Raw genomic sequence first — 23521 nt, 5'->3', positions numbered from 1 at the left:
TCATAATTACTTCGCACTAATTTCCACCTCCCGTGCTTGCTTTCCTCTTCAGGTCTTGGGGGTTTATTTAGGAAGGAAGCTTCTGTCATTTTTGGCCTGTAAGCAGATTTTAATGAGCTAATAACTGTTAATAAGTAGAAGGAAATGCCACTTATCATACATGCTGCGGAGTATGAACAAGTATACAGCAGAAGTGAAAACACAAACGCAGCGGTGTTGCATAATCACATTATTAAATATGTTGTCTTTCGAAAGAAGACAGTTGGTGTTGCTTTATTCAGCTGTTAAAGCCACATTTGCTGTTTTATCTAGCTAAACATAACAGAAAATAGACAAAAAAAGGTTTGCTGTGAATTAACATGTGAGATTTTTTAGTGGCAATAATAGTTCTGGTCCAGCAGCTCTGGAGCCACATCACTTTTTCTCATCTCCACTGGATACCTGTTAGTTTAACAAAAACATGTGACGACGCCTGACCGTTAGTCTCAACCTTATTCTCTGCATGTGTTCCAGATTTCTAGCAGGCATGGCAGGGCTCAGCAAGTAGTGCCAGCTATAAACACCTGAGCTCTGTGTTCTATAAATGACTATAAATGTATGGTTGGCACTTCTTTCTGCCTCACGCTTAACTACCTGTTTGTCACCATGCCATGTAACAGCTTGGTTTCTCTTTAGTTTCTTTGCACTTGCAACACCAATAAACACTTCTACACCCATGCACGTCCTACACCCCGATCTTACTGATTTGCACACCTTAAAAAATTGCTTTGTTAAACTGCTGAACAGTGTGTCCACCTTTTTTGTAGGCGTGTTACAAGCCAGGTTGTGCAACTAGATCCCGGATGAGCCCCCAATTTGTCACAACTTTGTTTATTAGCAAATCAAGAAAATCAGAGGTTAAGGGTGTGTAAGTTTTGCAAGTGCAAAGACAGCATAAAAAACTGAAGAGAAAACAAATTGATGACGTGTACACATAACTAGCTATGGTCTACAACTACCAAAAAATAAACTTTACTTAGAAAGAAAAAAGAGATATAAACAGTATATAGGCAGATTGTTTCACTTTTAGACTTTTGGGCTTCATCTGCTGAATTTTACTTAAACTACTCTTAAAAAATGTTTTAACTATTTTTAAAGATATTACGTTATTACCATATTTTTTTTTACTGGTAACAAGTAAAATGGCCTCACAATTGTTTTGGAATCACAGTTGTTTTACTTAGCTGGCAATTAAACAAAACAAAACCAACCCCTCCCCCCTCCAAAAATACCCCAAGAAATAATTACTATAAATAATAACACAAAAGTATTTCATTATTGTGTTATTATGTAACATAAACATAGGAAATATCATAAACAACCATTGGAAGAGTAGTAGTAGTAGAAGAGTAAAACATTTTAACTATTTCTGTCTAATTTATACACATTCATTTCCCTCCCTTTTGTGCCATCACACTTTTTGAAAGTTTTTAGCCATTGAAACTAAAATGCAGTGTGTGAGAGGTGCTGGCTTATTGGCTTACTAGCTCAGGTCTTCTAAATTTCTCTATACTTACTGCTGTGTAGGGACAACACTGCTATAACAGAAGCAGACAATCGCAGGAGTCAGCCGGTGGCTGCGCTACAGTACAGACGCCCCACTGAGGGTGTTTGGGTAAGCTGGCCATTTTTTAGTGCACACAAGCTGGATGATAATAAGGGCAAAGAGACCGCAGGCGAGGAGAAGCAGACTGCGTGCTTCACTGTGTGAGTGCTTTCCCTCTCCATCCAGAACAGGCTGGGGAGAGTCACGTAAAAACCGTGCTTGGCAAACTCCAACATTTACATACGCTGCATTTAGGCAATGTGTGATGTATTATTTCACACACCATATCAACTGCACAAAAAACAAAAAACCTTCTAAAGCCAAGTGTGTCTATGCACTCACACTCAAGCACAGTGTAAACATGGCAGGGATATCATTAAAATGCATTTACTGCAGATGAGATTTACACATTTCCTGTGCAATTAGGTGAGCAATGTCAGTCTCACAAGGCTGGGTGTTTAAAAGCCATAAATAGCATCTTAGTGACGATGTTATCATGCCCATCGTACACTTTCTGTATACGGATGAAGGTCTTGGATGTATCATAACACTCATATTCTGTGTAAAACTGAATCCTGCCTAAGGACAGCATGTGGATAACCTCAGGTGTCCTCACCAAGCTCTAAATAAATGCATTAACTACCATGTGGGCTTATGCAAGCAAGCGTGATACTGATAACTCCAGATTGCAATTTGATATCTCTAATTAAATCAGCAGCTAATGTAATTGCTCAAATTTTCCAGCTGTTCAGACATCTGAGATTATTGAGCATTTTGATTCTGATAGTTAAACTATGTGGTTTCATGCACACCATGTCATTAACATGGCATTCAGGCCTGAGCAAAAGTCTTGAGCCACCTCTCTTTTTTTTTTTTTCTTTGAAGAATAGTTCTACAGGCTTTCTGAAGGTCTTTCAAAGTTTTCCTTTGAACTTTGGCTGCTTTTTCACTGACTTTCAGTCCAGTTTTTATGTCTGACCATTTTCATGGCATGTCTTTTTATTCATTAAGTCACTTAACACTGGCCTATGAATCATTCAAGCATAAAAAAGGGACCCAACTCAAGTGTTGCGTCTACACACAGAGACATTAGCAAGTAACAAATTTTAAATGTCATTTTTAGACAAATTTTTAGGCAAAATGAAAAAATGCCAAAAACAAACAAACAAACAAACAAACAAAAGCCAAGAGATTTTTTGGTTCAACATGGACGGATGTAGTCAGAGAGGTACAATAGTAAGTGTTTACAGCCATCTGTAAAACATGGTGGAGGATTTTGGGGCTCCATTTAAACCAGTGGTGTTGAGGCCTTCTCAAAATTAATGAGATTATGAATGTAGAAAAGCACAGTGAGATTTTGACACATCATGCGATACCATCTGGAAAGGAACGGCTTCATTTTTTACGATATCCCAAACAAACTATAAACGCAATTAAAGGATATCTGGAGAACTATTCCTAAAGACTACCTGAATTGACATGAAAGCAGCTTTAGCAAGTTCAGCCTGTGATGAAGAACAATGGTGATCATACCCAATATTGACTTTCAAGCTTTTTTGAATTGTACAAACTCTGTTATATACTTTATTCACACGAAAATTTGCACGTTTTAATAGATTGCTGTAAATGTTTCACATTTTACTGGCAACATGTTTTTTAAATGTGGAGATGGGGGACAAAGTTATAACACTGTACCAATGATGACCACATCGACACACCTGTTGAACATATTTGTTATTCCCATGCTTATTCCCATGAGGGTCTCTACAAATAGAAGGAATATTTTTGACTAAAATCTTCTAAATTTGTATGCATGTGCTAACATGTTCATCAATAATAACATACCTAACATTCTCAATAGCATAAATTTAATTTGTATCGTTTGACACAGAACAATAAAACTGCTGAAAACCCCAAAACAAATCAACAAATCTGGTCTAATCAAAATAATAAAACAGAAAGTAGAAAAATGTTTTTCCACATGGTTTCTCTTTGAGAGCAATCTGTGTGGAATTACCAGAGGCTGTCTCAGTGCGGGACATCTGTTCAGCCTAAAGTAAGGTTGCTTACTACTTAACACGCAGATTGTGATTTTTGACTGAGAGCAGCCTCGTGTCCCTCGGTGTCATGGCCTTGCATAATCACGATGTCAGTAATATAAGAGGCGATCTGTTCCGCTGAGTTAATGACACACAGCAGATATTCATTTTTTGACCTTCCTCCCTTACATACTGCACAGAGTATATGTCAAGTTAATTCATCATCTTTGCCCGCTCTTGGGCTGAACTCTGCAGCACGTGTTGACGCACCGAGTGAGGCTCGGCTCGGCTCTCTAAGCTGTAATCTGCTCTCTGTGCATTTCAGCATTAACATGTAGAGGGATTTGATATTGTGTAAGCCACGTTCTGTTGCGAGCGTGTTAGGCTAGCTTACACAGCTGTTGCTGCAGATCAAAGCTGAGTTGATGGGAAGGTAATGGCTCGAAGCTGGGAGAGTAATGGGGCGACACACTGCTAAAATGTAGGCTACTGTATTCTACGGCAGATGAGCCTAATGCTAAACCAAAGCACTTTGGCATGTACGTGATGTATAGCAGCTAGAAAGAAACCTGAAAACATCAGGAGGTGAGTTTGAAAGTGAATTAAAGGACAATTTTAAATTTAAGTAAGTAACAGTAAAAGGGAATAAAGGGAACACAGATATCGAGAGTAACTAGGCTACTACACTAACTGTATGAGGACAGAGGCTGCAACTTTTCAGGGTAAAAAAAAAAAACAAAAACCCAAGCAGTCAGCTGTCACAGCTGCCAACAGCACTGGGAGGAGATGGAAGGAACAGGGGATTTGCCATGTTTTAGCTCACCAACTGTCAATGTGTCAAAGTGATGCAGAAACATGCAGAAACTCGACTCTTTTCATCTGAGTCGTGATGCCCTGGCTCTTTTCCTCCATACAGGTAGGCAGTAAGCAGATGACAGTCTATAGGTACTCTCCACCAGGCAATTAAAAAAAAAAGCCCGCCATATTGGGGCTTTTTTCCAGCACAAATATGTGCAATATTAACAACATAAGAGCCTCTGGGGGATTCAGCATGTAGTGAGCTATTTTGCACTTACAGTTATGTCATCAACATCAGTGTTGAAGTGTATGTATAGAACCCCCCGTATTTACCTGTTGCACTACCAAAAACTGTTATACTACTTGGCACATTGCTTTTGCAGAACTCCACAAACACTGACTTAGATGTGGTGTTTTGTAATCTGTTAACAAGAAAGGGTTAAACCTCACACGCACCTGTGTCACAAACACCAGGAGAGTTGGTGTTATTTTTGTGACTAAAAGGTCACACCTAATGTGATGAAAACCAAGCCAGAACTAAATGTTGGTCAGTTCTTGGTCACGTTTACTCGTGCTGTGTTCCCTCTCACCTTGAGTGGTCCGTGTTATCGCTGTACTCTCTCTGAGGTTTCGAGTTGTGTTATTGTATTTTTAAATGTTCAAGTTTCAGAGTATAGCAATAAAAGTGGCCCTTTTGAGTTTACGTTCTGTCTCTGGAGTCCTGCATATGGGTCCATCCTCCACCTGCCACACAGCTGAAACATTACCCGATGAATAATGGATCGAGGGGAAAACTGAACTCTTAAAAAGAATCAAATGAAACAGATTAGAAACTCACGGTTACGGTTTGCTCTGGGTTACCATTTTTGTCATGTAATGCTTCCCTTCGTCCTGATTCCAGTTTAAATTTCACCTCATGCCTCTTCTTTCTTTTCAACGCATTAAATTAACTTAAAGTAATGGATGCTTCACTTGCAGAGTCTCAACAAAAACTGAAAACGATGAACTCCTCAGTTAGTATTTACTACACGTTCCTTGTGCTGAATTGCCTACAGGTGCTTGTGATATTACATCCACCTCTCGTGGCATAGTAAGCAGCCACTCACACACACCAAGGCAGAGAAAGTTAAGTGTCCTTTCAGTGCCACGCAGTCATATGTGCGGGTTGATTAATTAGCTCAAGTCTCCCAGCCCTCTCAATGTCTTGTTTTAGCTCATCCATAAAGCACTTTTTTTTCTTGAGAACTACCGAGCCTGTGGTGATCTCACTAGTAAATTCATACTTACAATTACTTTCCTCTCTCTCAGCTTTCCTCGACAACATCCTCATTTTCACCAGAGCCAGTGGCTAATAGCTCTCACTTACAGTGCAGATTTCAGCAGAGTCAGAATGTCAACTAGCCCGAGCACTGATGGCTGCTGTAATGGGGAGCAGAGGGTACAAGTTGCCCTTACTGGTTTACATAGATACTTTCTGAGTGTGGGAATTGTTAAAGTCTCACCTCAAGAATGCATCACAGTGGCAACATACTTTAGGCTGAAAAGCTGTGTACGTACACTATACAGAACTGGTGGAGATTAATGAGATTAATTAATTAGTTTGCTTTACCCCACTGTTTAATGTTCTCCCCAGTCAGTCTTCTGTAGTTCTAGTGGCTGGCTAAGATTAATCCAGTGTCACAACCAGTTTACCAGTCCATGCACATTCCCATCACAGCCAGAGAGTCTGCAAGCTTCAAGCATGGCAGCGTCTTTATTTGCAAACGCTGCCATACATGTGCCTGTTTGCAGTCCTCCCATAAAAACCAACCACACGTAGCTCAAAGTAAATGACATTGTGCATAGGAGGAATGCTGATTGGTTGAAAAGTGGTCCAGACAGTGACAGTGGAGTTCAAAACAAATGGGAGAAATGTGGAAAAATACTTTTAAAAAAATGACCAGCAACTGTAGAAACAAGAGACTTGTTGTTTGTGACACTGCCCCCTGGTGACAATAAACCACTACAGCATGTAGGCAACACACTACGAAGCTGTCTGCAGGCAAAAACCGACGCAAACAGACACAAACACATCGCATTCCTGCAAATCTGTCTTTAGCATTTGCTTCAGCCAGGAAAAAGAAAGAAATTTAAAGCTAGTAAAAAATAAAACCACATCACAGTAGAGTAGAGACATTAACAGCTCTTAAACATCCTAATGTGATACTGAATTGGAATATAGCCGCCAACTACACCACCAAAAAATTTCACCATTCACGGTGCTACCAGCTGTAGCACTGCAGTAAGTCCAGTGCAATAAATCATCGCATTTCATCAAGCTGGACAACATCCAGCTGGTCGGGATAATGATGTCAGATTTTTCCCATAAGATTAGGAAACAGCATGGGGGGAGAATGTTTTGGGCAGTTTTGATCCAGCTGTTTGCGCAGACATTACCTCAAGTTTATTTACAGAGCTGGGAGATGGACCTTATTATAGACAAAAGAAACAGTCAGTCAACTGGAACAAAACTAGCATTTTAGATAACGGAATAAGTGTGGGAGATTGCTTCTAATTGTTAGTCAGCAAAACAAACTTCAAAAAAGTAAATATTTTACAGCTTCAATGTTTTTTTTTAAAAAAAGAGGTGAAGTTATGTAACCAAACAGTTATGAAAAATATAATGTTACATGCTGGCACTGAGTCTTTGGGAAGGTTAACACAACTCTCCAAGAGAAAGAGATGATGGTTGCATTGACGGGGTGATGATAGATGGATATGTCATATATACTAAGATTAAAAAGGCTTTGATTGCGCACAGTTAAAGTGAAGCATGGCTTGAGGAAAAAAAAAGATGGCAGAGCTGACTCTTAAAATAAATATCAGAAGGCTGGTTGGAGAGAAACCGAATAATCTCAGACACAGCAACCAAATCTGTCAATGAAATCAAGCGAAATCACAAAAAAGACTTGATCTGGTCACAGATCTGGGCCCATTGTGAAAATGTAATCTGGTTGTGAAATCCATATTGTTTTTCCACGAATGAGTCACCTTCATTCACAGGTTTCAGAGTGATCCTTGACTGATAATACAGAACTATTTACCGCCTACGCCTCAGTGTGCTGAATGAAAAACAGTAAGAGGAAAGAGAGAGGGCGCTTTTCACTCACATGCTAATCTGAACATCTCTCTGTCTTCTCCATGTCAATCTGTGAGTGGATCAAAGCATCTGCTGGACAGATGACGCCATTCGCACGCCGAGGCTGGTGCAAGGGTCACTCTCAACCCACAGTGCAAAAGGGACTTAGGGTGTATATATATGTGTGTGTGTGTGTGTGAGTAAGAGAGAAAGTGACAGTGAGTGTGTGCGTTTCCAAGCCTGAAGCCAGACTCAGAGAGCCATGACACCACACATGCTGAATCAGAAGCTGAGGTGCAGAGATGGGGGAGTGTGTGGAGTGATGGTGAGAGGGAGGGATTAGCAGGTGCTAGTGAGTCATTGTCACTATTAAACGGAGATACTTCTTAATGCATTAGTGCATGATGGTAAAATCATATATACTCATTGGGGAGGAGGTGTGAGATTTTTTTTTCCTGTGCTTGCTGAAGCCACCGACCAACTGGCCGCTTGGTCCTTCAGTTTATTACTATTATGCATGGAAATTGTTCTGATTCAGGAAAGTGTCAAAAATTGATGGAATTAAATAAAATTAAGTGCTCTGCATGTTTTTAAAGCGCTGTCGGTGAGTAAGTCCTGTATCATCACTGAAATTCAAAGAGGTTCATACCCTATTCACCGTTTGCCAAAGCTAGCCGGTGGATAATGGGCGCTAACAACATAGCAAAACTCACAATGAGCACTTCAAGCTAGCAATGTAGGTGTACATGTTAGCAAGAGAGAGAGAAAGAGAGAGGGAGAGATAACAGAGAAACACAGAAAGATAGAGAGGAATAGTTAGGCATGAAGACAGAGCAGAGCCGAGGAGACGCATGGATGAATAACAAGGAAACAGCCCAGGAGTGATAGAGAAAATGAGCAATGGGCCTCAGAAGGTGGGAGAAATGAGTAATGACTGTTAAAGTAGTCGAAACCGAGATGAAGAGAAGCCAACAGAGAGTAACCGCTTTGATAAAAAGTTGATCAACACCAGGCATTAAAGAAGTGCTCTTTCTCTCTTGATTGCCTGGGATGTAACCGCTTTCACCAAACTGTACTGGGTTTTCGTCTTCTTAAACCACTTTAATGGCGTTTGATGTTATTTAATGAAGAAAACACGGAAATCTTCGAGAGGAGGTGCTGAACACAGAGTATCGTCGCAGCAGTTAATCAAGCGTGAGAGACAATGCAGTCATTAAAAACAAAGCTTTTGATTACAGTTTGTGAGAGAATATTAGCGTGAGAGCGCGCCTAGCCTTCTAATTGGCTTTGCGAGGGAGCATTCATTAGCAGTTCTTTCAGTCTGGTGAAGCTGAAATGTGAGAACACCAGAGCCCAATTGGAGTATTATGTTTGCCCACTTAAAGATGAAGAGCTGGAGATGAAGAGCTGGTTTGACAGGATGGGGAGTTTACAGTGTTTTTCTTGCAGCGGGCGGTGCGGCCGTGCTTGACCCCCACCTCTTATCTAACCAAGGACAGATCGCATCATGGCCGGCGGAAAGGGGAGGCTGAGGTTCAACTGTTACAGCAGGGTCGCACGTGCGCCCCTGACAGGGATGTTGTACCCCGAGGGACCTTTGTTCCAACACCACCCTGAACCTGACAGCGTCACATGTAGTTTGAGGAACCAATGATGACTAATGAGGGATAATGTTATCACACCTGATGTGTAGATGCAAAAAACAAACAAAAAGTGCCTGTTTTATACTACAAATAGATGAATGACTCAATATAGTCACTACTGTAAAATCAATATAGTGATCTTACAATACAAGAAATCTCTCTGTATGTTAGTCCGTGAACTCCCAAAGCATCAGGAGGTGAGCATCCAAATTTGGCACGCAGGTACATCTCAGGCACCTGAAGGTTCTTATCTACATTGCGACACATCATGTTGCCTAGCAACGGTATAAAATGAGCTGCTTTTAGCATTTATACACGTATAACACCTTGCGAAAACATCGGATCACTTTTGTTTCATACAGTAGCATTTAATTTATATCCACAAAAGCTGAATTATGCCTCCCATGTTAGGATGTCACGGCGTTGCCTGGCAACCACCAAACAATAGGCCAAAATGACCTGGTTTTGGCCTTTATGCATCTATAATGTCTTTATTTCAAGACAATAAAATCTCATTTATATCCCTAAAAGTTCAATTATATGTGTCCCTAGCAACTACCTAGCAACAGGCTAAAATGACCCATTTGCAGCAAACTAGCAACATCCACCACCTCTGTTTTTGTTACTTTTCTCAGTATGGTCAAGTTTATCAGCCAAAAGCATGCACAGGCACAAACCTGACAATTTTGTCACATTGGCATGTACTAGTACGATATTTTTGACATAATGTTGTCTAAAAGTGAATGCAGTCTGTAAAGATTTCAAAACAAATGAGAGAGGTTTTATTATCTTTTTATATCTTAAGCTCTCTGACAGCTTCATCATCACATCCAATAAATCCATGAAATCCTACATCAAATACACCCTAACAGCTACGCTACAGACAGGTAAATGCTGATCATTTAAACAACAGCATACCTGTTACTACTAACACTGAGACAGAACCACATTGTATATACTAATTTACCTACATTAGGCCTACAGCATTTTTCTTTATTGCTGTTTTCTGAAGATGTTCCCTTTGGTTGTAAATAGAGTGAGAAACGATTGAATCAGGGTTAAATTTAATATTGCTTTTAATTTTTTTCATTTTTTGCAGTTATATAACCCCACAGAAAAACTAAAAAATATTGTGGTAAAGGTTATATCACCCATCGCTATTTCAGCAGATGTTTTGTGAACACATCATTATAGAAGGAAATGTTAATTTATGCTGGGCTAACAGTTAGTCATCATGTATTTTCATGCTTTACTCTTGTGGACTCTCTTCATTACACTTTCTGTGGAGACTCTAAATATAGTGGATAAATCCTGTAACACAAGATTAATTCCTACTTCAGTGTTTACACACAGAATCACACTGCTGTGACACATCATTAAACTTGCTACATATGATATATATATGTATTGTGTGACTGTGAATGCAGATAGATGCACTCAGGTGTATGCATAGAAAAACCTGGAGTCATGCAAAGTATTCACTTACATCTGTATCAGGACCCTTGTCGGCTCCGGGACACGAGAAGCTGACAAACTCATGGCACCGTTTGTGGACCACGAAACAGCACACTGAGAGAAAATAAGAAAGAGCAGAGAGTTTTACGGTAACAACTTATGACACAATATTGTGAGCTGTTTTGTCTTAAGTTTATGAAGGCCATTCAACTATAAAATCTGCTTCTTTAAAAACACATTCGCATTCACAAAAAAGTATCCTTAATCCAAGTTTCAGACAAACAGTAAAGAGATAGAAGGAGACACAAAGAGGAATGTACTTGTCCATTGTCACAAACAAATGCAAGCAGACAAACAGACTGAAATGCATGTGTACACCCACACTCACACCCACTCAAAAAATGTTTCTGCAGCTCTCGGCTCTTTACAAGCTGTTGGGGTTGATACCAATTGTATCATTGTCTCCCACTGAAATGGGATCTGCCTATACCAAAGTGTCACTCAGCGTGACACGGCTGACATGACATCTGACGCTGCTATCAAGTCAGCGATAGTGGCATTTACATTTGGACTCTGCCACTGATCTGGAGGGGGGGGGAGCAAAAATGTGGACATCTGTGACAGCTGGCGCGCGAGCTGACTCCCTCTCCGTCTCTCACTCTCTGTACCCAACAGTATTTTTCTCTTGCATTGTTTGAAAATCTTCATTCTTTCTTCTTTATCCATTCTCACACAATCTGTCTGCTTTGCTCATTGTCAAGCTGCCTGCTTGCTCATGTGCACTACTGCGCTCTCCCACTATCATATATGTGTGGTTTTGTCTGTAATTCTGCCAGCAAAGCCACACAGTTGCCAGACAATCTGACAAGCATTGGTTAAACAAGAGAAATTAGTTTGCTGCCGTCCAAGAAACAGCAGGGGTTTTGACTGAAAGGCAGTTGTATCATTCTGCTTGGCTAATTAGATACTTTTCAAATAGATAGTTAGATACTCATTTAGAGATCATTAGCATAACTGTGAGCGTCTTCAACATAACGCTTTAGCGTAGCCCTAATCCTAAACTAATAATCAACTGCGATTTCTTTTTGTGTTCGTTTGTGTTCTTGCCTGTGGTTAGTGCCGAGCTGGTGGCAATGTACAGTATGAATTCATCTCTTTGAGTAATAAACACAAAATGAAGCAGAGAGGGAGGGGATGGCATACAAAGCTCAGCAAAAATAGTAGCCCACAGTGATTTATCCCTGCTCTGAAGCTGTCATCTGTGCCATTTGCCATTTTCATAATGTACAGTACACAACAGCCGAACCAGGCACTCAGTACAGGTGTAAATGCAAACAGTGGGGATTATGAAATCAGGTCCGTCCATGCTTGCAGTATTGCTATATGAAATTTTGGTCTGTCATTGAGTATCTCAACATATAGCACACTTAAAATGTTATGACTGAGATGGGATTCACTGATGTAGTTAACTGGGTTAACCACAATAAACACAAACACAAAGTCAGTTAAACTTCAGGGATATCATTCTGTCCAGTTAGGAAGCAGAAACCTTTGTGAATCAATTTCAACTGCTTTCGTACAAATTAAAAGTTACAATAGGTGTAGCGGAGACGCAACACAACAGCCTCCAAAAAGTAATGCTTTAACAGGTGGTGGTCTCAGACCATTGCTCTCTTTCTGTTCCTCCTGACTGATTTATCTGTATCTTTGCCTTTTGCTAGTAGCCTAGCCACTCCTGCTAGCATTAGACGGTACCATCAGCCCCTGTAGGTTGCAGAGGTAGTTCAGCTCCTTTAGGATACATGCTCTCACCACGCTGTCACCTTATTACTATAATGTACTTGGAATTCTGTACACCACTAAATAAAAACATATTAATTACATAAGTATAATATGCTGCTGAATATCTCTATTAATGGCAGTATCCAGTGCTAGCATGCTAAATACATACTAAATTGTTAGAATTGCCAAAGAAACAACTTCAAGGGCTGAAACCTTGGGCCAATGGGGAGGCACCAAAAACTGCACTTCCTCAAATGTATACTCGAGACCGACTCCAAAAGCAAGTCAATCCCCATAGACTCCTATAATGAAAACCCAATTTTACAGCAAAAATGAATGCTTATGCTTACTCATTTCAATCATTCTGAGGCGTAAAGACATACATTTCTGGGGCATGACAGATGTTTGTGATTGGTGAGTTTAGTCACTAGTGATTAGCTTGACATGACCTCACTAAGCCGATTCACTGAACTGGACTTTTTAACTTTATTCATCGTGTTAAGACCTAAGAATCTTCGGTGTTCCATTAAACATCTCTAAGTCTACATGCTCTAACTTTTAAGAGTTACATTTTTGCATTTTGTTTGTATGTTACAAGTACTTACAGTAGTAACAGGCATCTGTGTCTGTGTGATGAACCCATACAGTTTATCAGTGTCCCTCACTTACAGTGCTAGTCTTGAGCCATCCTGCATTTGTTTATATCATAAAAAAAACAACTCAAGGTATGAACCAGTGCTTTGTCTACATACACCAGACAACATAGCAAAGAACCAGTTTTAAATCGATTCTTTAGTCAGTGTGTTATTAGCAGCCTGTTGGAAAGCCACAGAATTAGTTTTTGGTGATTCCCAAAGAGCTATTAGTCAAAAATTTAGCATATCTCAGCAAGGTGTGCAGTGTGTCCTGAAAAGATTTGAGGTAACTGGAAGACAAAAGAAGACAAAAGAAGAAGGATAAAAAAGAACACTACAGATGAACAGTGTCTGAAATCATGTCCTTAAGAAATAGGAAAAAGAGATGCATCTGGGCCTTCAGTTGATCCATCTACTGTTTGCCAAAGACGTAGCTATTTTGATCAAGTCTTTAAGAATATGTAAAAATGAATTTGCTAGATCTGTATCAGTGTGTCAGATATTATTTCACATCTTATTCTGAATTTTAGACGACAGTTTAACTGGAGTAGATTCATTTCCAAAAATGGCCTACATGTTTCCTTGATATGGCAGGGCTCACACAACAGATAGCATGATCATTTAAATGCAAATTTGCCAAGCCAACCACCTTAAATCTTTTTCACAACTTCTAAAAGGTGAGATCAAGGTCCCTTTTTTCTTCAAAGCAACTGAAAAACACCAGTGTTGAATTCACATTAGACTTCTTGAAAGAGCTTTTCAACATTTTATTATTTCATTTTTTTCCTATCGGTGCATGCTGATTATATTAGTAATTGTTTTGGTGCTGACCTCAGGGCATTCATACCCACTTCATATCCACCTCCAACTCGCCCAAAAGTCAAACTTTCAATCCTCCCATCCCACATCCTGCCCACTCAGCCGTCATTGAAATTAAGAAAACATTTGCTTAGATGCAAAGGAAAAGTACAAAGCAGATAAAATCTGCTGCGTGTATTTTCATCTTCTCTAACACAGAGTTTTACTCAGCAGGATTAATTCTGAGTGCAATCATCAGGTTTTTCTTTTTCTCCCTGCAGCCTACTAACAATATGTGAATCACGCGTGTAATGACGTCTGTAGTTCTCTCTCTCTCTGCCCGTCCATCAGCACTCCTCACACCCTCGGCAACACACCCACATGCCCATTACTGCCTCTGTTTAATGGTGATCTCAGACCCGTTTGAATGTCTGCCGGCAAGCTGAGCTGACCGACTTGACACTGATCCCAGTTCAGAGGTGAAGGAGGGCACCTAAGCTGAATATAGTAGAAGGAATAAATCTAGCTTTGGACCTTGTGCGCCTGAGTGCAGGAGAGTGTGCACGTGTCAGGAAAGCTTAACCACACTTACACAAGTCAGAGACCGTGCTTCTCTGCACTATAATCCTTAGCATTGACTTTCATGTGCATGCACACAGAATGATACACACATAAATCTAAAAGCTGTCTTAAGAAAGTAGAAGCCAACACTGGATGCTGCCGCGGCTGAAACACAGAAGCTCTCTGGGAGCTTATGGGAAGTTACATGCACTCAGTAATTTCCATCTATACAGTGCTGTGCAAAAGTCTTGAGTCACCCCTTATTTCATTAAATTTTCCTCCAAGGAGACAGGCTTTATTATAACTTTTAAGTGATCCTGAGAAATTGTTCTCCAGCTTTTCTGAAGGTCTTTTAAAGCTTTTCTTTAGACATTAGCTGCTTTTTCCACTCATTTTGCTTCCAGTTCTTGTATCTGACCATTTTAAAAAGAACTGTTTTGTTTTGTTTTTTTGTCAAGCCACATAACACCTAACTAAAACATAAACTCTAAAGCAAAAAAGAAAAACACCTAACTCAAGTAATGAACCACTATCGCATAAATTTAGCATATCTCATAAATTGTTTTAGTGGATGGTTAGCTGTCAAAAAGCCAGTGTTAAGGAAGGTAAACAGAGAGAAAAAGCTGAAGTGTGCCAAATTACACAAGAGCTGGTCTGATAATCAGCGGCAACAGGTTTTCTGGAGTGATGAAATCCAGAGTGGAGTGAAACAATGAGTTTACACCCACCTGTAAAACATGGTGAAGGCTCTGTCAAAACTGATGGAATTATTAAATATAAACACATTCTGATCAACCATGTAATACTATCTGAAACGCTTCTGATTGGCTTCATTTCTCAACAGGAAAATGATCCCAAACACCCTGCCAATGCAGTAAAAGCACACATGGCTAGAAAAACCACATAATGGATCACTTTTAGTCATGGACAGGCCTCCCCAGAGCCCAGACTTTAACATTATTCAAGCTTTGTTAAAGAGATGACCAAATATTGGCTTTCAAGCTCATTAGAATTGTAAAACTGTTTGTTTTGAGGATTTTTGCCTTATATTCTTCCATTTATGTTTATAGATCACTGGACCCATTTCACATTTCCCTAAGAAAATATAAAGAAATCAAAACTTTTGCACAGCATCTTATGAACTGAAGCAACAGAAAATCATTTTCTCTATTTCTCCTGTATTAAAGGAGTCTTGTTATAAAGTGCTGGAGGAGAACTTAAACGCTAGAATTAATCATTCTGGTGACTCAGAGGGATGTGACTGACGAACTCAGTAGTGAGAAGAGCAGTTGTCTCCGAATGGTTTCATTCTCGCGGGGAGAGCTATGTAAAGCAGCAGGAGCAGAGGTGACAGTAACATACTGTATCATCAGGGATATTATGATTAATTACTATGGGCTTTGTTTTACCAGCCTAATTACATAAGCACAGAGATAAGGGGCTTTGGCATTATAAAGCAGCTTACACAACATAAAAGCGTTCTTGTGGAAAGCACATGTTTATATGCATCATCCCAGTGCCTGTCTCTATAGGTGGCATGGTTTCACACATACCATTACATCCATACCCCTTCTCCTCTGATCCTTCCAAGTGTGTATTTAGCTCTGGCTAATCTGGTAAAATTGATAATCTACTGAGCCACCGTTAATAGAATTCTGATGTGCTCCTGCCCAGAAGAAAAGCTTGCAGTGGAGATATGGGAGAGAGAGCGCAGGACACGGGCAGCACAGAACCAACTCAATACCCTCCAGACACATTCAATCAGTCCGGGTCCCCCAGAGTGCATCTGAACACAAAGAGAAAAGAAGCTTTGATCTGAGATCCGCAGGAGGAAAAGGAGGAAGTGTGTGACACGATGGATGAACAGGCAGAGAAGGTGGAAACAAATCCACAGGGGTTCCCATGACTGTAGAGATGGATGCTTCCAGTTAGAAATGCTGCTCAAACAACAGCTCATCGTTTTCTCTATAAAATATTATCGAGGTGATGCTGGGTGACAGCTTCTTCACCTAGCCCTGTCTGGGAATTACTCGCAGCCTCCCATCATGCAGTATACTTTAAATAAACACAGAGACAGGTTTCCTCCCAAGCAGGCACATGACTGTGTAAAACGCTCTTTTTTTGTCCCCTCCACCCTGATCTTGACTGTGCTCGTTCTGCAGCAGCTCTTCTGTCATTTGATGCAAGACAAATGTCAGAGAAAAGGAGCGGAGAGGAAAAGAGAGGTTTATTGTCCTCTCTTAGTTATTTTTAGGGTTGGTTCTGGCCAGGGCTGGAACAGCGTGTACTGAACTGCGACGTGGTGAAAATGTGAGGAAAGACATTTCCCCTGCACTTCTGTTTCACCTGCCCGGTGGACGCGTAAGTGGCACGCGCTGATACAGATATCCAACCGCATCAACGTATCTGAGGCCGGAATGTGTGTGAGAAACTGAGAATGATAAATGAAAGCTATTGCTGCCACAAGCCTGCGCAAGTACTCAATGACAGATATGGAAAAAGCTGAAATATAACCATGTACAAACGAGCCAACACAATGCATCCGGCAGACAGACGAACTTCTAGCCTGTGTCAAGTTCTCGTCAAATTTTGATGCAGTTCAAAGGTCAGGGAGAAACTATATCCATCAGTTGCTTTACCATCCTGATTACTTGCACTAACCCTTGGCTTTTACAATTGAACATGCATGAGTTCATTTGGATTTAAAGAGGCTTGTTAGAGGTTTTGAGCAGTCTGGCTCTACCACTTGACTGAGCAACCTTTTGCAAAATATAGAAATCGCCAATGTTTTGCTCAGCGTCAGATCATGCGAAAACGTGACCAGATGAAATCACATTTCCGGACAGAATCCATAGATGCATAAACAAAGTTGGACATCTGTTCTAGAGGTTTTGACCGTTAAAGGGTCCCAATTTTTTGGTAGTTTGCGATTGCTTTGGTCTCTGGGAGATTTGCATGGTTTCTGCAAGACATGTTAACTAACCATCAAATGGTGAAACTTGGAACAAGTGTTAAAGTTGTGCCTTATTACTACAACCAACACATTTCAAAAGGTGGAGCTTTTATACGTTCTCAAATATTCATTTTTTTAACAACCACTCAATGGTTATTTTGCAACTGTTTGCAGAAAAGTTGCTGTCTTACATGCAACAAGCATTCACAGAGAGGTTTTTGGTCCAGCAGCCTCTTTGCGACCAATTTCCTCAAGCAAATGCAAGTAACCTTTAGTAATTACTCACCAGCTGGTCTGAGAATAAACAGACCAGCTGGTACGCCCAGACCAGCCGTAGCAATCAGAGGTTGCCACAGAGTCGCAGACTGGTCTCTAGGACTGTGTGACTGAGGCTTCATACTGTATACAGTGGGGGAAATATTTTTGTAAGTAAGGAAAACATCACCTAGTACTTGGTGGAAGAAACCTTGAAGGCAGGCACAGCGGTAAGATTTTTCTTGTAGTTGGTCACCAGGTTTGAACTCATCTCGTGAGGGATTTTAGTCCACTAGTCTTTCCCAGAAACTTTCTTTCAGTTCTTTCAGTTTCTTAATTGCTGTTTGACAACTCGAAACTCGCCAGGGGATCAAATAGTTGTTTATATAATTATGAGGTGAACTGATAAGTGTAATTAGAGAATTTTAACAGGCAAGTCAGCAGTTACCCATTTGGTAAAAATGAGCCCCAAGGAAGAGACTGATCCAGAGTTATAACTATGAGAACACTGTAGCCGACTAAATTGTCGCAGTATATACATCTCAGTCTTTTTGCCACCGCCACTAGGAAATGAAGTAAATGTGCAATATACCGGCAAGCAGCATCTACATAGAGAGGGAGGAAATGAACGGAGCTGAAGCTACAACAAAGGCCTGGAAATTTGATTTCCGTGCATACATTCAATTATGCATGGTATGGGCACATAAAAGGCACAGATGCAACAATAAGGGCGCAAACAGAGAGTTTACATGAGCGTGTAACCTTGAAAGCAACAATAGAGCTATTCACAAAGACCACTGAAGGAAAAAGAAAACAGAAGATGAGAGCAGAATGGGAGAAATAATAGAGCAGGAATTAGAAGATAGTGAGAGATAAGATTTGATGAGGACAGAAAACAGCATTATAATCTTTCTCCTGTCAAAAATTTGCAAAAAACTTCCCCAGAAGTCTGTTTGTGCCTACCAATTATCACTGTCACCACAACATCCTGCTATATGAATATGCATGTATGCAAATGCAATTGTTTATAAATGTGCATATAAGACATTTCTGCTTGTTAGTGGGAAGTTGCAGAAAACAGGAAAGAAAAACCATAGCCGAGGTTCAGCACAGTAGTGGTGCGATAGTATCCTTGAACACGGTTTAAGGACATTGGATTGGTTGGAGAAATTCAGATGGAGTTCAAGGTGATGCTGGCCTTGTCAGATTTCATCTTAGCACACGGTGGCCTCTCCTAGTTTCCATCCACACTGCACTGCAGGGTGACAGTTGATGGCATTTATCATCTTGGCCCCCTGCCTTCTGGGATCTGTCTTTAGGTATGCATGTCTGGATAGGTAACAGAGTAGACACATAGAGCAGTGATGGTGTCCCCAGGTACAAGCTTCTTTTCATGTTTTGCATGTTGTTGTTGTGTTTCACACATTCCCCTCTTTAAAAAGAAAAACACTAAACAGCCAGACCAGACGTGTCGAGGAAATTCCATCTGTTATAATACACTTCCATGTGTTTCCCCATATATCTCCTTAGTGGTTCAAGCCAGGAGCAATATTACAGCTTCTGGGATTCCAGTTGGTTCTTTAGTGTACAGTGTAGACTGATCTCAATAAATCTGCACATGAATATGCAGAATCTATAGGCAAGCCATGAGACTTTTGGTACCAGAAGCTTCCTTGTTTGCATTTACAGCCAGCTTGTTATTTGATATGTACTGAATAATAACATTTGAATGAGCTTTAGCTGCATGCAGATAAACATAAAGCACAGGAGGAACTGGATTTGTTTAAATTCAAGCGTGAAACCACTGTTTATTGTCAGATGTTGATTTAGTTTTTCTAATTTTAAGAATTTTTTTTCTCTCATATTAGCATTCATGAACTCTGACTAGGGTATTGAAGGGTTGTCACCAGAACCAACAACAATATATAAACAATAACCAACAATAGTTAAAATTTGAGATGATAACACAAGGCAAAAAATGTAGATGTATAGAATAGATGATACAGGAATTCATGGCCAGAATGTTTGCTGGCCTCACCAGAAGCCACCCCCAAAAAATTGGCCCATGCAAAAACACTGCCATGATTCAAATCAAATCAAATCCTGCAGTGAAATTTTATTAGAACTGGATCAATATTTGGTGATTTAAAAGTCTGACACTTTTATATTACAAACATAAACAGATTTTCCTAATATTTGGTATCTGTAGATTTATGAGTGCTTACTAAGAAAATTTGACATATAATGACAATGCAGTTTACAAATAATCCTGTTTTAATGTACAAGTCCTGGATTACAAGTTTACACACTTACAGACTCTGCTTGGATCAGCTGGTTGGTGTGTTTGTGGCATGCAGAGTGCCCTCTGGTGGACAAACTATGCAACATCAACAAGATGTTTGAAGGGTGTTTCACCTGTTTCTTCTTTATCCACGTATTTTTTTCATTATAATTTATTTGCCGTTATAAATGCCACACATCGGCAAAAAAAATTCTAAATTGTATGTCAGTATGCTAATATCACCATTTAGTTGCTAGCATGGATGCAGACTTCTTATTTTCCAAAATTTTAGCCTTTTTTACGCCCTCATAATATATTTTGGTAGAATTTTTGGCATTGTTAGACAATCACATTATTAAGAATGATAAATAGACCACACTCAGTCAAATATGCACTCTTTGCAGCAGTAGTAGTGTTTGTATAAAGGATGGCCACAGGGGGAAGGGATCAATTATTTCAAACTAAAGGTGGGAGTGTTTGGCTGCTAGACATCTCTGAGTCACTCAGGGGAAATGGTGATACCGCCTCATGAATTTAATATGACTCTGAAAACAAATGCACGCATGTGCACACACAGACTCACGAGTACACGGGTTAATGCACACACAGGTACGCAGATGCATCTTTACATTCTTTCGGTTGTACACATTTTGAATGTGCACAATAATGAAGCATATACAAGGGATGTATTAACACACTCATGCTTAAACTCACATTACCGCTTGATCTCAGTCACACACGACACAAACACCAGCATGCACGCGCACATTGGGCACCACTTTGTCTCGTTCTCTTGTCTTCTCAACTACTCACAAAGACACATGCTTGGACATACATTTAAACCCAACCCCATTTCCAGCGCGTGATGTACTGTCTGCAGGGGTCTGCCTTAGAGGCCCTTCTGTCTGCATATGGATCAGATATCACAGTAATAGTAATGTCATGAGCTTGGTTAGCTGTGGCTTACAGAGCCAAAGGACCAAGTTAGAACTCACAGTAGAATGACTGTTAATAAGAGGTGTGAGCATCTACAGTTAAGAAAGAAAGAATCTTTCTTTCTGAGTATTGCATTCATGCTATGATGCAGTCAGTTGCCAGAGGACTTCTGCGTGCTCAACCTACACACAGAAGACGCGACGAGGCAAAAGCTAAAGGTCATGGCCAAGTCCAAGCCTGGTGCCGGGGGAGACTCTCATACCAAACATCAACATGAGAACATCTTCTGCTCCTACGGCACTGCACGTCCTAGACTAATTTGTTGAAGACAAACGAATCCAAGGCTAAGGTTTTGGCTGAGAACAACCTGAACCACAAATAATGCACTTCTTTCCCCCTTCATTTCAACTGCTTCTCCTCAGTTCTTACACAATTTGTTTTTGTTTTTTGTCTCCAGTAGAAAAAAGTGAGAAGAGCCCGAATGAAATTTTCCATAGAAAACACCTCGATTAGTTCTGTGCTAGAAATACACACCACTTAGGATGTAAACACATTTACTCACTGAATATGATTATATAACAGTCGCTACTACTGACCATAGGTTATCTGACGCTACAGGCAGCAAGGCTGCTGCAGGGCTGTAATGCCAGCTGTTACATCTGATAAAACGTGGCAGCTAAGCAGGTTGGTTCGCCTGCTGCACAGATGTGCCAGCACTGATTTCTGCTCATGACCTTTACCTGGCTCGGATTCTCACATGCATCACATGAATGTACTGAGCGGGGATGCTTTTAAATCTCTTGTACAAGACCAGTTAAATGCGTTTATGATGATATTAAAGCTCCTGGAAACTGTGTTAAGTGTTCCTCAACAGCGCTGAAGTACCAGCATGTAATCTGGCCTTTCTTTGACAAATGTACCCTCGAGGATTTTGCTGCTATAGCCCTGCTTGTTATGATATGACATTTAACATGGCTTACCCTAAAAAAGACTGGCACAAGAGTAAACAAGGACTGACAACACTGTAGTGTGCTACATTTGTTTGCATGGAAGCGCAAAAAAAAAAAAAAAAAAAAAATTGACTCAACTGCTAACTTTAGCTCACCATTAGCTTTTAGTTGTTAGTTTGCACAGGAATATTAAATAGATCCCAGAAGTTGGAGCAAATATATTTAATTTTATTTATATAACCCCAAATCAGAACAGTTGCCTCAAGATGCAAGTTAAAGAATCTAGAATAATACATAGAAAACCCCAACAATCAGATGATCCCTTATGAGAAAGAGCATTGGTGACAGTGGGAAGGAAAACTCCTTTTTAACAGGAAGAAAGCTCCAGAAACCTCAAGTGCTGTGACCGGTTTGAGCTGAGGGGAGGAAGACAGAACAAAAGGCATGCTGTGGAAGAGAGTCAGGTATAAATGTTTCTATCAGAGGATATTGAGAAGTTTAACTCTTTTAAATGTTTTATTTTGATAGGATAGTAGACAGGAAAACAGGGAATGATATGTCCACGGTAGACTCAAAGCCAGGCCTGTGCAACCGTCTTGCCAATAAGTCACCTGCTCTACAACTACAGCAGCTCCCTTGTAGTTTTATTCTTAACTTCAAAAATCGTGATTCCTGGAGGAGCAAAATAGGAATTTGTTTACACTCTACTCTAAATACAGGCCCTGCTCTCCTCAAGATTTGTTCCAAGTAGCTGTTTTTAGAAATCACATCAAAGATCTCCCCGCTGATCAGAAAACGCGGCATCAGATCGGTGACTGTGTCGCAGGTACAAACACGATGACTGACTTAAAAAAATAAAAAACAACTTTTGCGGGTAGCAGAATGGAACGAGAAGTCAGCTTTAATAACAAGTATACCTGACGGCGCTTTGGTTAAGAAGCGTGAATCATAGCAAATATGCTGTACACATGAATCATGATTTCCCTGCTGGTGCTGGGAGACTGGAGTCAGGTGAAGCGATGCTGCCTAAATTAGGATCAATCATCCTGGCCTTTTGCAAGTATGAAACACTGGGTAGTCATTTGTGAATAACAAATGTATTTTTTTGACAGTAAATTAGTTTGTTTATTCTCACAGGTGTATATATACACCTATGAGTTTCAAGTTAACGTGTCACCTTTGACTCTTATGCAACATCCAGGTGATAAAAGGCATTAAGGTGTTAATACACATGATAAAAGCTTAATCAAATGCACTTAATTGAGTGTGGGTGTGTATAACGGTGTTGTGAGTCAGTAGTCAGACGCCTCCTATCTGATCGGCTGATCAGCTGATTCTGGGTCAGCTCGGGTGAGTTTTCTCCACAGTAGCGAAGACAAGAGGTGACTGGACAGGCTCCCGCTGTGAGGTCTGCCTTCTGCTACAACATATGCAAATGCACGTGCATATATACATGCACATATGCATGCAGGGGAATGCCAAAAATACCTATCAGTCTCCCGCATGCATTAGATGCTTAGTTTGTACACACATACAGGTGTGAGGAGAAAACCCACAGATGGACACTTGCACATGCAGACACAGCCTCCTCAAAGATGCAGACCTAAACAGATTTTAGACAGACACACACACACACTGACACAACCCCACACTCACTCTCTGTCCCTCTCTTAAGCTCTTCTGGGTGTTTCTCTAGCACAAAAACTGCAGAGCCCCAGCGAAACACAGTCAT

General features: G+C 40.3%; 1 protein-coding gene across 2 annotated transcripts in view; it reads right to left on the bottom strand.

Moving 5' to 3' along the window:
- prkcab (protein kinase C, alpha, b) overlaps positions 1 to 23521 on the bottom strand; it is a 118879-nt gene that overhangs the window by 72570 nt on the left and 22788 nt on the right. For both annotated transcript variants that reach the window (XM_005461073.4, XM_003456365.5), the window contains exon 3: positions 10670 to 10752. In XM_005461073.4, the coding sequence (XP_005461130.1) occupies positions 10670 to 10752 (83 nt within the window). The remainder of the gene's footprint in view (positions 1 to 10669; positions 10753 to 23521) is intronic.

This window comes from Oreochromis niloticus, linkage group LG4, assembly GCF_001858045.2.
Source record: "Oreochromis niloticus isolate F11D_XX linkage group LG4, O_niloticus_UMD_NMBU, whole genome shotgun sequence".
NCBI lineage: Eukaryota > Metazoa > Chordata > Actinopteri > Cichliformes > Cichlidae > Oreochromis > Oreochromis niloticus.
Note: the sequence above shows the minus strand (reverse complement) of the source record. Positions and strands in the feature narration are given on the sequence as shown.